Here is a 12,516-nt window from a genome sequence, read left to right on the forward strand (position 1 = left end):
TATGTACAAACTTATTATCTAGTTAAATTTGTAGTTTCAGTATGTTTATATCTGTGATGTTTGTTTACAATGTTTTGAATGCTTCGTTGGTTACGTATAATGTATAATACGGTACGACACATTATGATGCAATACAATACGAAACGTAACGATACAATGCAATACGTATAAAATGTTTAAAATTAATACTAAAAAAATATACAGCACGTAAAAATAAGACACAATACAACACGTTAAAATACATAACATATAAAATTAGTATTTAAAAAAAATAATTAAGCACCTACATTTGTCAACTTTTGTAGCTAGAATTCATCTGAATTATATACGACTCATATAGGTCTAGTTATTTAAAGTTAACCTTATATGGCTTGTATAACCTCATCCAAGTCGTATAAAGAGAACGATTGAATGTCAAAATACACTTGAGCCTTTTATCATTGCATGCATTTTATAATATAATCCTAGTGAAATTTTGGGTTGGCTTCTCTTATGACTTATGAGTCCATACTATTACGGGCCGGAATTTGGGTTGATATCTCTTTATGAGGGGCCATATATAATAACAAGTATTACGAGTCACATAGACCCGAATACACCGTATGAGGCCCAAACACCCGCTAATAGAAAATTTATTACTTGTCAAGTATCCAATGAAATTTTCTTCGGATTCTTTAGCACTATAAACAGCCACGTGTAATCAACACCACGTGTCGACACCAAACCGATTGCTTACCCACGTCATCCTACTATCCAACCTCCTTTATGGCTTTATCCTTCAACATCCGAAACCCAACATCTTGTAATACAAAATCTTGTTTCCAGAAATGAAAAGAATCACTTGTTTTATATCAAGAAACTTCCCAACAATGAAGAAGCATGTTATTCCATCATCATCTACACCGTTAGGAATCAACAACAAACATCCCATGAAACGCAAGCATAGGCACAAGAAACACGCCGCCAAACATTTGTTCTTCAACAAGGTTGTTTCGTATCTTGTTTCGGATTCTCACATGTACAACCCTTTGGTTTCTCCTCAACCATCTTTTGATTTTCCTCCACCTAAGCATATGTTTACTTCTTCATCTGCTGGTAAGTTTTACTTGGAATTATGGAAGTTCATATGATTTTTTATTACTTTATAAGTTGAATTTATGATATATTTTATAATTTTGTTTAGAGTAAAATGCCAAAATGATCCATAAGTTTATGTCATTTTTACCACTTCAATCAAAAACTGAAATTTTTTGTATTTGGGTACTCGAGGTTTCATTTTTGTTACCGTTTCTATCCCATTGGCAAACTAGATTAGAAATTTCGGTTAACCTTTTTTTTTTTCCTCGTTCAAATGACGATTAGTTGAAATATATTCAAGCATAAAATGACGATTAACCCAGTTTGTCAATTGGATAGAAATGACAATAAAAATGAAACCTTGGTACAAAAAGTTTATTTTTGGACTGAAGTGAAAAAGTGATCTAAACTTAGAGACCATTTTGGCATTTTACTCTTTTGTTTATGTTGGTTGGTGTTGTAGGAGTTCAAGATGATGTGGTTATGCCGGTTAAAGAAAGTAACAAGAAGTTGATTGAGAAAGTTGTTGACTTTTTGGAAGCTGACTGTTATTTGTATTCTCCATTGGTTACTAATGAGCATGTTTGTTATAAGAGTACTCATGGAGGAAATATAAATTCAGGTACACTTAAGTTTAGTTGTTTGTAGATTACACTTATTTAGAGGTAAATGGTTAGGGTTTATTTATTGTTTGTTGATGTTCGTTAAAATTATACATTATGAGCTTTTGCCCAATTAGACGTATGTATTCATGGCATTGTGTTTAGTTGTTTAAACGAGTCAAACATATTAACGGGTTGGCTTCCTGAAAATTAGTTCTAGTCAAATTTTAGAGGGGTTGGACCAAATGGGTTAAAACAGGCCTGTGAAGCGGCTGCCGTCGCAGTGGCGGGCCCAGGAAATATTTCCAAGGTGTGCGGATGAGGAGTTCTTTTTAAGGGTGCTAGCGGGATTTTGCCCTATAAAATACACTAGTTTTTTTTTTTTCAAGGGGTGCGCCTCCTCACCCAAGAAGCGCCCCTGGCTGGTGGGTTACCTTATAAAACGTATATATTTTATTACTATATATTATATTTGGACCAATTAAACAAGTCAACACATTTAATTAAACGGTTTAAAAATATAAATCCGAAAATGGCATGTTAATTAAACAAGTTTTGCGGATGTGAGGCTAGCCTCTAGGCATAGGCATATTTCTATTTCAGGAGAGATTTAAGGTTCAAACCTCGGCCGGCCTGGGCAAAGGAAGTAGTTTAAAATATGGTGTAAAGTAGAGTGGGAGAAACAAGGCAATCTGAACGAGGATACTTAATGTTTAAACAGCTTTTAGGATGAAAATGCATTTCAAATTTTGGCCAAATGAATATCACTATCTTCATTGATTTGTGTGTTTTCTTAGTGCTTGACATTTGTTTGTAATAAATTGCAATTAGGTGGGCAGATGCAAAAAGAGAATACAGTTGGAGAAGGTGGAGACTTGAGGAGTCAGCTTCGTGCAAGAGCTGCTGTCAAGAAAACTGTAGCTTATGGTGAATCAGTAAAGCACATGGTTCACTAGAAAATTAGAATGAGAATTATATGAAGGTTGGCTCATGTATATCATACTTGGCTCAAATGTTGTTCATGTGTGTAGTGACTCAAAATGGTCTTTTTTTTAATTCGACTTTTGTCATCATTTTCTTACGTTTTCGTTTGGGCTTTTTTGCTCCAACTAATCTTGGACCCGTACCTTATTTCCTAGCCATTAAGGCCAGTTATTTCTCCATAACGTCTTCATCCTATATAAAAGTTCATTTTATATACGTATAACAATTCATCTTATATACACGTTCTTCGACCTGTATAACAGTTCATCTTATATACACGTGTGATATTTTCAACCCGTATTAAACGTTATACGTTATCTTCAACCGTATAACAGTTCATCTTATATACACGTTATACATTACTTAGACCATGTGTAGTGGTTAAACATTATAATGCCTCCACCATGGGGCGTTTTGCGCCATGTGGCAGCCCAGTCAGCAAGGGGCATTATACCATAAAGTGGTGTAGTGGGGCATTATTCAAATAATGCCCATGCAATCATTTCCCAATTATTTTTTTTAAACTTTAAATACTTTATTAAATAAAAAAAATACAATACTAGAAATAAAAAACATAAAATCCGGTTAAATAAAAAAAAATACAATACTACAAATAAAAAAATTAAAATCTGAATTAAAAAGAAAAAAAAACACTAGTTTTCATCTTCGCTTTCTTCACCCTCGTCCTCCGTTTCTTCCTCTCCCTCAGGTGGTACATACCGAACCGACCATGCGTGGTGTAGCAAATCAACCATTAACTGGGAATGGTACGTTTCTTCCTCCTCATCGGTTGAACCATCGCCATCCGCAAAAAACTCGTGGTAGCAATAGTTTAGCATGGATGAAGAACTAGGAGAATCCATCAAGTTTTTTATAAAATGGTTGTATTTTTTAGAGGGTTTTTGTGATTTTTTTGGTTGAAAATGAATGAGTATATATATATATAGGGGGGAAATGAAATAAAAAAAAAAAAAAAACTAGCCGTTTAAAAAACTAGCCGTTGAGAGTTGGGATTGGGCATTCAACATCGTTCCAGCGTTTTAATAAACACGCCGGGCTAAAATTTTTTCAAAAAAAACGCCCGGAAACGCCCCATGTAGTGGGGACCTAGGCGTTTTCCGGCGTTTTTTTTGAATTTTTTTTAAAAACAACGCCCCATTACGGGGGGACTTATGTTATGTGTGATATCTTCAACCCATATAACACTTCATCTTATATACATGTTATATGTTACTTGTGTTGCATTTTATACACGTGATGTATTACGTTATCTATGTTCCATTATACATTACGTTATCTTATGTTATTAACTACGTTATCTTATGTTATTAACGTTATTGGATATTAGTTTATCTATGTTGTGTTATACATTACGTTAACTTATATTATTAACGTTATTGGATAAATTAGTTTATCTATGTTGTGTTATACATGACGTATATTAGCTATGTTATTAGTGTTATTGTATATTATAAATGTTATTTTTACTTGTTTTAATTTTTTAATTTAATGTTATGGTGATAATGGGTTACAATAGTGTTAATGATTTAAACTTGAGGCTGAAAAGTGAATCTTTGAACAGATTAATTTATACACTATTATTTCCAAGCTTTTAAAAGAGGATTAGAAGAAAATTAAGAAAATAATATGTTTTAGGTTGTGCTTATATTAACATAAAGAGAAGCCAATAAATTAGGCCATGGTTTTTCTACTGTTTACAAATTTTGAAATTACAATAAAAGGTTGTTGGGAATTGAAATGAAAGGAAAATGAGATACAAGAGCAGAATTAAACAAAGAATTTATTTACATATATACAATTTCAAGATGGGGGAATAGTGCCAGGCAGATTTTTTTTTTTTTTTTTTTTTTTTTTACATATATACAATTTCAAGATGGGGGAATAGTGCCAGGCAGTTCAAGATGGGGGAATAGTGCCAGGCAGATTTTTTTTTTTTTTTTTTTTTTTACATATATACAATTTCAAGATGGGGGAATAGTGCCAGGCAGCTGCCTGGCACTATTCCCCCATTGCCTGGCACTCCCCCATTGGACCAACATGTTTTTTGTTTTATATTCGTTTTAAAATTACGATCTCGCCCTTCATTAAAAATAAAATTATGTTTTCGCCCCCACTTCAAAATAAAATTACGTTTTTATCCCTCGCTCAAAATTATGATTTTCCCATCGGTCCAAAATTATGATTTTCTCCCCAGATTATAACTACAATTTTGGCCCCAGTTCAAAATAAATTTTTGCTTTCGCCCAAACTAAAAATGTCCCTCGCTCAAAATTATGATTTTCCCATCGGTCCAAAATTATGATTTTCTCCCCAGATTACAACTACAATTTTGGCCCCAGTTCAAAATAAATTTTTGCTTTCGCCCAAACTAAAAATGACGATTTCGCATTTTTGCCCATTTCAAAAATTATTATTTCGCCTTAAGTTTAAAATTATGTTTTTGCCCGGTTCAAAATAAAACTATGCTTTTGCCCCCCTATTCAAAATTACGATTTTGCCATCAGTTCAAAATTTTGAATTTGCCCGAGTTCAAATTAAAAATATAGTTTTGTCCCCAGCTTAAAATAACGATTTTGTCCTTAGTGCAAAGTTATAGTACGATTTTGTCTCTGGTTCAAATTTATAGTATTGTCACCACTTTAACTTTTGGCAAATTATGATTTTACCCAAGTCAACAAATACAACTTTGCCCTCAGTTCAAATTACAGTATTGCTATCGTTTTAGTTTTTTTAGCAAAATTATAAAAGTTTTTTTTATATTAGTTTACTGGATTTAATTTTTTTCCATGTCAAGGAGCTTACTAAAACTCACTCATTAACCCTTACAAGCTACAGTTTTGCCCTGAGCTCTGAACTACGGTCTTGTCATCGTTTTAGTTTTTTTTTCCTAACAAAACAATAATAGTGTTTTTTTAATTGATTGATAATTATTCGGCCATCGCCCCGCAACGCGGGCGGTGGCATTAACTAGTTGAGATACAAGAACGAACATAATTAAACAAAGAATTAATTGTCTTGAGCGGTAGACTGGACTGCAAATTAACTCTGTTTGGGCTCAGCTAAAAGAAAAATGGGCTGTTATTTGGGCCGAAATTTACATGTGAAGCTGCCAATGTATGGGCTGGGCTAAAGTATGTAGGAAAATCGCCTTAAATAGTATTTTCCGGAAAAAAAAAAGAATAACAATCACCTTTAAATTTTGTATATGTTGATTGATGGTTTGATGATAAAACTTTAAAATAGTTTTTAATCTCGGATTACAAATTGAACTTCTCAAAAGTTTAAAGCTTTTTACAAGTAAATCACTACTTAGGAACTAACTAGGAGCAGTACCAAGCGCTTCGGAATCGTAAATACGAGGAGCAAAGCAGAATCAGCAAGAGGTGGTATCAAGATCATGAAGGTTGGTGCAATAGGGTGAATAAATGGGATTACAGAAAGGCAGGTATCGATGATAGGAGGGAGAGAAGACTAAAAAACGCCATTACTTTCTTTATTGCTAATCTCCCGGCCGACTGCACCAGTCAAAGACTCTGGGTGGCGTTTCAACATTACGGTTCCATTCGCGATGTGTTTGTCCCATGTAAACGTGACGGAGGAGGTAATGCTTTCGGTTTCGTTAGATTTTCCGACGTGGATGACGTGCGCAGTTGGGAGGAGATGTTGTCAGGGATGGTGTTGGATGGTGCACGAATTAGGGTGAATGCTGCTAGGTTCCCTGAGTATGGGCAGAAAACCGACTCAGGCAGTAGCCATAAGGAGAAACCGGCTCAGGTGGGGGATGTTCATAAAAGTCCAAAGGAAGGGTTCGGAACACGGGGTCGAGGCCTTGGTACGGAGCAGTGACCGGAAGGGAAGATCCTAAAGGCGAAGTGCGGAGAATCAAGCTAGGGAAGCTAGTGACGGAAGCGAAGACTAAATGGGAATTCCGGTCGTTGATCGGGGAAGTAGCTGATCTGGGTATTCTTCTAAACCTGGGCAAACTGCTTATTAACGTCAAATTTAATGGTGCTGCTATGCGGTATTTGGGAGGTCTCAAAATCCTATTGACGTTTCCCTCTAAAGCTATCGCCGATGGCTTTCTCAGGGAAGAGGCTGATTTTTGGGAGACTATGTTTTCTCGTTTGTATGTCTGGGAAGGTGGGGCGGTGATCTACGATAGAATTGCATGGATCAGAATTAGAGGTGTCCCGTTGTGTTTATGGGATCACGACATGTTTGATAAGATTGCAGAGTCCTTGGAGAGGGTTGTACACAGGTCAAAGGCGAACATCAGTGATGGAGTATTGGCTGAAGACAAGGTAGCTATCCTTGTTCACGAAGGAGGCTCAATTTCAGAAAAAATGATAGTTGAATGGAATGACCAGACGTTTAATGTTTGGATAGAAGAGGTCGACACGGACTGGTCCCCTCCCTTGTTTCGATCGACAGTGGAAGAAGTTGAATCACCTTCCATGGAGGTCAGAGGGGAGGAATGCATGGAGTCATCTAGGGAAGAGGAACAGGCGCCTGTCGAAATTTTGCATGGGGAGTATGATTTGTTGCATGCGGCGGCTGGTGTTGTGGGGCCCAAGGAAGGACTGTTCGAAAAAGGAAGGGAACCAGATAAGGTCTCCTCTACTGGGCCAAAAATTAATTCAGTTATTGAGCCCAATCCTTTTGGAAGTGGGCCTGATAGACAGGAGGGGATGTATGTTAATTCGGTGAGCCCAATTGACTTAAACAGAAATCCAGACGATCGTTTTGATTTAGATGACATTATTAGGGATACGTCTAGGATAACTGTGCGTAAGAAAAGAAACAAAAAACAGGGGAAGAACCAGGGCAGGGGAGATGAATCGAAGAGGGCAGGAGGCGTGGAAGAGGACGCAGTGCTCCAAACAAATGGCGATGTGATAGCTCCAAGTGAAGGGATGTCAACTAGGCTGGCTGATTGTACCGATGATGCAGCAGATAGAACAACAGAGGTAAGTGAAACGATCAGGGTTGGGGTCGCTGTGGGGATTGAAATGGAAGGGTTTGAAAATCACGTTTTAAGAATGGTTCAAGGTGAAAGGGCGGCTGTCGGGTCGTTATGAATTGGTTATCTATAAACTTGAAAGGGGCCGGTGGTGGGGATAAACCAGCTTGGGTGAAAGAGCTAAGGAAGATCAACAAGGTTGCTTTTTTGGCTCTCCAAGAGACACAGATGGCTAATCTTTCTGATCACTTTATCTCTAAGTTTTGGGGCAATTCGACGATGGCGACAGTTTCAGTGGATTCGGTTGACAGGTCTGGAGGGATTATTTCAGTTTGGGATCCTTCTATTTTCTCAGTGGCGGTGACTGTCAAAGCTCAGTCTTACATCTTGACTTCCAGAACTTTGGTGCGATCAGGTGAACAGTTAAATGTTTTGAACGTTTATGCCCCGAATGACTTCTCGCTAAGAAGGGTTTTGTGGGAGGAGTTGACCGGGTTAATTCGTGACCGAGATGGATTATGGCTCGCTATCGGGGATTTCAATGAAGTCAGGTCGGCCGAAGAAAGGTTCAATTCGCTGTACCACCAAAATCGGGCCTTTTGCTTCAATAGTTTCATCAGCGAGGTCGGCTTTCTGGAATACCGTATGCAGGGTAGAAAATTTACCTTCATGTCCGATAGCGGTAGCAATCTTAGTAAATTGGATCGAGCGTTGGTTAACGTCGATTTTATGTCAAAATGATCTTCAGCGGCTCTGGTTGCGTTGCCAAGAGGTCTCTCAGATCACTGCCCTATCCTGCTTAGATGTGACAGTCTCGATTTCAGGCCAGTCCCATTTAAATTTTTTTAACAGTTGGATCTGTAAAGAAGGTTTGGAGGACTGTATTGAGGCAGCTGTGGCAGCGACATCGATTTCAGGGGGTGGAGTTGCAGGTTTTGCACATTTGCTCAAAACGCTTAAGTTTGGTATTAAGAAGTGGCGAGCCGTTATAAAAGACAAGGTAGATGGTAATATTAAGAGCTGGGAGGAGGCTATTGATTCGCTGGAAGTCGCGGCCGAGACCCGTATGTTGACCTCCCAGGAAAAAGAGCTTCGGGTGACTCTCAGATCCCTTGTTAAATCTTTCCATGTTGATAGAGCGAAGGACCTCCAACAAAAAATAATTGGATTCGGGATGGGGACGAAAACTCTTATTATTTTCACGCTATTTGCAACACGAACAAAGGTAGGGGACGTATTAATGGGTTGGTTGTTAATGGGGTGTGGATTGAGGAGCCGAGTGCGCTAAAAGAAGCCGTAAAAAACCACTTCAAAAAGGTTTTTGCGGAACCGATACGTAGAAGACCTTCGTTTCAGAATGTTGGACTAAGGTGCCTGAGTGAATCGCAGGCGGCTGCCCTTGTGGCTCCTTTCACAGGATCCGCGATAAAAGACGCCGTTTGGTGCTGTGATGGTAACAAAGCTCCCGGTCCGGACGGTTTTACAATTCGCTTTCTGAAACAATTTTGGGACAAACTTAAACCTCAGGTCTTGTCTTTGATGGAAGATTTTCATGGTAACGGGGTTTTAAAGATGGGGTGTAATCCATCGTTCATCGTGCTTCTTCCTAAAGTCAGTGACCCGATCGAACTTGGCGATTACCGGCCGATTTCGCTCATAGGTTTGTTGTATAAAATTGTGGCGAAAGTTTTGGCAAACCGTTTAAAACCGCTTCTTCGCAATCTAGTCTCTCTGTCTCAGTCGGCTTTCGTAGGTAGTAGAAATATTCTTGATGGGCCGCTCGTGGTGAGTGAGGTGGTCTCCTGGGCCAAAAAGAGCAAAACTAAAATTATGTTGTTTAAAGCGGACTTTGCGAAAGCCTATGATAGCTTGAATTGGAAATTTTTACTAAGAGCCTTGGAGTATATGAGGTTCCCGGAGAAATGGACGGAGTGGGTGGCTGAATGCTTAAAATCAGGGATGGGCTCGGTTATCTTGAATGGCTCTCCAACCGGTGAATTCCGCTATAAAAGGGGGCTCCGTCAAGGTGATCCCCTGTCGCCTTCCCTTTTTATTTTGGCTCTTGAAGTTTTAGACATGTTCATGAATCGGGCAAAGGAAGCAGGTCTTATTACGGGGATTAAATTGCCCGACGACTGTCCAACTCTCACTCATCTAAGCTACGCCGATGATGTGATGTTTATTTGCGAGTGGTCTATTTATAATGCTGAAAATATTAATAGACTCCTTCGGTGCTTTAGCCTTCTCACTGGTTTGCAATATTAACCCGGATAAGAGCAAAGTTTTTGGTGTAGGGGTGTCCGATTCCGAAATTAATGATGTGGCGAGCATCTTCAATTGCGGGGTTGGTACTTTTCCGTTCACTTATTTGGGGCTCCCCATCGGAGCAAACATGAAGCGCGTGAAACATTGGGAGCCGATTATAAATAGATTTCATAAAAGGCTGAACGGGTGGAAAGCTAAGACTCTTTCGTTCGCGGGTCGAGTGACGCTAGCCAAGTCCGTCTTGGGCAGCCTATCTTCCTATTTCCTGGGAGTTTTTAAGGCTCCTAAAGCGGTTCTTAAAACTCTTGAGGGGATTAGGAGAAAGTTTGTCTGGGGTCAAGTGGGTAACAAGATTAAGATTTGCTGGTATCGGTGGAATAAAATGTTGCGTTCAAAGAGACATGGAGGGCTAGGGATGGGAGGTCTAGAGTCCTTTAATTTGGCTATGGTTGCCAAATGGTGGTGGCGAATTCGTGAGGATCCGAAACAGCTTTGGGCCCGCGTAATTGCAGCGATACACGGCCCGGTGAAGGCGAATAAAATGGTGCCGTTGAACAAAAATATCACGGGTTGGTGGAAGGATATTGCAGAAGTCGATGGCAGCATCGGGAAGATAGGAATTAGCATAAAAGACCAGCTTGGAGTGAAAGTCGGCAACAGGTTAAAGTCGCTTATGTGGTTCGACAACTGGGTCGGCTGCGGGACTTTAAAAAACATGTTTCCTAATGTCTTCAAAATTGCATCTGACAAGGCAGCTTCGGTTTCCTCTTGTTTTGAAGTTATAGGTGAGTCTCGCCAATGGCGCTGGGGTTGGTCAAAAAATCCTAATTCTAACGTGGAGTGGGCCGAGCTAGGAAATCTCATGAGCTTATTACACGGGTTGCAGTTGTCGGATGAAGAGGATCAGTGGGTCTGGACGAATAATTTAGGTGTGCAGTTTTCTACTAAGAGTATTCGTGACGAGATGGACGCAAAGGCTTCAGTTTTCACGAACGGGGGTAACTTTCGTTGGAACGCTTGGGCTCCGTTAAAGGACAATTATCATGCTTGGAGGGCAGAGTCGGGAAAGTTAGCGGCCAAAGTTGCATTAGTGAAACGGGGCATCCAAGTGTCAGAAGTCAAATGCAGTAGATGTTCGCTCCGGGATGAAACGACAGACCATATGCTCGCTGACTGTATTTGGGCAAGGAGCGTTTGGTGGAACGTTTGTCGTTGGGTGAAAATTCTCATTCTTGCCGAGGACGCCTCGGTTGCTCAGATCCTTAACCACTTTCAGTCGCAAATCGGGTCTAAGAGGTGGAAATGGGTCGTGCACCTGGTAGCTTTGTGCTGTCTCTGGAGGTTGTGGATTGCCAGAAATAACAAGGAATTCAACGGGATCATGGAGCCGGTGCGGAGGATTGTCGACTCCATCAAGGAGGACTCTTTTTTGTGGGTTAAAAATAGAGTCAAAGGTGTGTTTTTGGAGTGGAAAAACTGAGTAGACTTCGATATAGCCTCGATTGTTTAATGTTTTTTATGTTCCGCTTGTAATTTCAGCTTCTTGCTGTTCGCTATATTTATATATAGTTGCTGCCGTTAAAAAAAAATTGTTATAAGGTCACTTGATGTGATGTTGAAAAAGGTCTCATTTCAACCTTGGGAGATGAAAAGGAATTTCTTGGTCTTAGACTAGTGGGTATGGTTTGGCTCATCCCCACGGGGATGAGCCTCCACGTAGGCGCCACGTAGGCGGCTCGTGGGGGATGAGCCAAATGAAGGATGGAGGGGGATGGAGGATGGGGCCCCACCTCATTATTTTATAATTTCTTTTGTTTTAATTTTATAACCCAAGGTAATAAAATCTTTATAAAATTTAAAAAACACAATATAAAACAACATAAAATAATTTCATTTCATAACATAAAAATAAAAAAAATTACATTTCCTAAAAAAAAAAAAACCGAAACTAAAAAATAAAAAAAGCCTACGAATTCTAAAATTTAAAACAAACACACTACTCGTCTTCGTCTTCGCCTTCGGCTCCGTCATCGTCCACCATGTTAACGTTGTTCCAAATATGTTCTACCAGATCTTGTTGAAGGTTTGCATGCGTGAAGTCGTTTGTTAGCGAGAACGAGTTTAAATCCTGTTGTGGGGGATCAACCGGGACAGTGTTCCCCAATTTGTCGTGCGCTCCTGTCGTATAAAATATATAAGTACGAGTTAAAAAAAAATAAGAACAATGAAATTTTGTAATGAAAACCTTGGCGGTCTCTGTTAATGCGTATTCGTGTGGTAATAACATTTTCACCAATTTCTTCCATTTCCTCTTCCTCTTCCTCTTCCTCTTCCTCTTCCTCTTCCTCTTCGATTAAAATCTGTCCCGCCCGTAGTACAGCGTTTGCGAAAAACATCTCCTCTTCGTCATCCGAAGACGAGGGCCACCAAGGATTAGAAGCCATTGTGAGTAAAAAGATATTTTTTTTATAAAAGTGGGAGAAATTGGTATAAAAGTGAGAGGGTTTTGGGTTGAAAGTGGGGAAATAATAGTGAAAGTGGGTGATTTTATAGATTAAAATGAATTTTTTTTTTAAATAATTCTAGCCGTTCAACGGCTATATTTTT

The 12,516-nt window shown here is 39.2% G+C and overlaps 3 protein-coding genes across 3 annotated transcripts; all 3 read left to right on the top strand.

Annotated features, from left to right (window-relative positions):
* Positions 1–785: 785 nt before the first annotated feature.
* On the top strand, positions 786–2,760 carry LOC110886009. Its single transcript, XM_022133761.2, has 3 exons — positions 786–1,095; positions 1,541–1,699; positions 2,511–2,760. Exons 1-3 carry the CDS (start codon positions 828–830, stop codon positions 2,633–2,635), a joined length of 552 nt encoding a protein of 183 aa, XP_021989453.1. The 5' UTR covers positions 786–827; the 3' UTR covers positions 2,636–2,760.
* A 3,349-nt stretch (positions 2,761–6,109) lies between these two features.
* On the top strand, positions 6,110–6,530 carry LOC110882868 (serine/arginine-rich splicing factor 2-like). The gene is made up of 2 exons (XM_022130773.1): positions 6,110–6,129; positions 6,209–6,530. The coding sequence occupies exons 1-2, from the start codon at positions 6,110–6,112 to the stop codon at positions 6,528–6,530; spliced, it is 342 nt and encodes a 113-aa protein (XP_021986465.1).
* A 1,228-nt stretch (positions 6,531–7,758) lies between these two features.
* Positions 7,759–11,389, top strand: LOC110882867. The gene is made up of 4 exons (XM_022130771.1): positions 7,759–8,195; positions 8,497–8,740; positions 8,782–9,748; positions 9,867–11,389. The coding sequence occupies exons 1-4, from the start codon at positions 7,759–7,761 to the stop codon at positions 11,387–11,389; spliced, it is 3,171 nt and encodes a 1,056-aa protein (XP_021986463.1).
* The last annotated feature ends 1,127 nt before the right edge of the window (positions 11,390–12,516 follow it).

Source organism: Helianthus annuus, chromosome 10, assembly GCF_002127325.2.
Source record: "Helianthus annuus cultivar XRQ/B chromosome 10, HanXRQr2.0-SUNRISE, whole genome shotgun sequence".
NCBI lineage: Eukaryota > Viridiplantae > Streptophyta > Magnoliopsida > Asterales > Asteraceae > Helianthus > Helianthus annuus.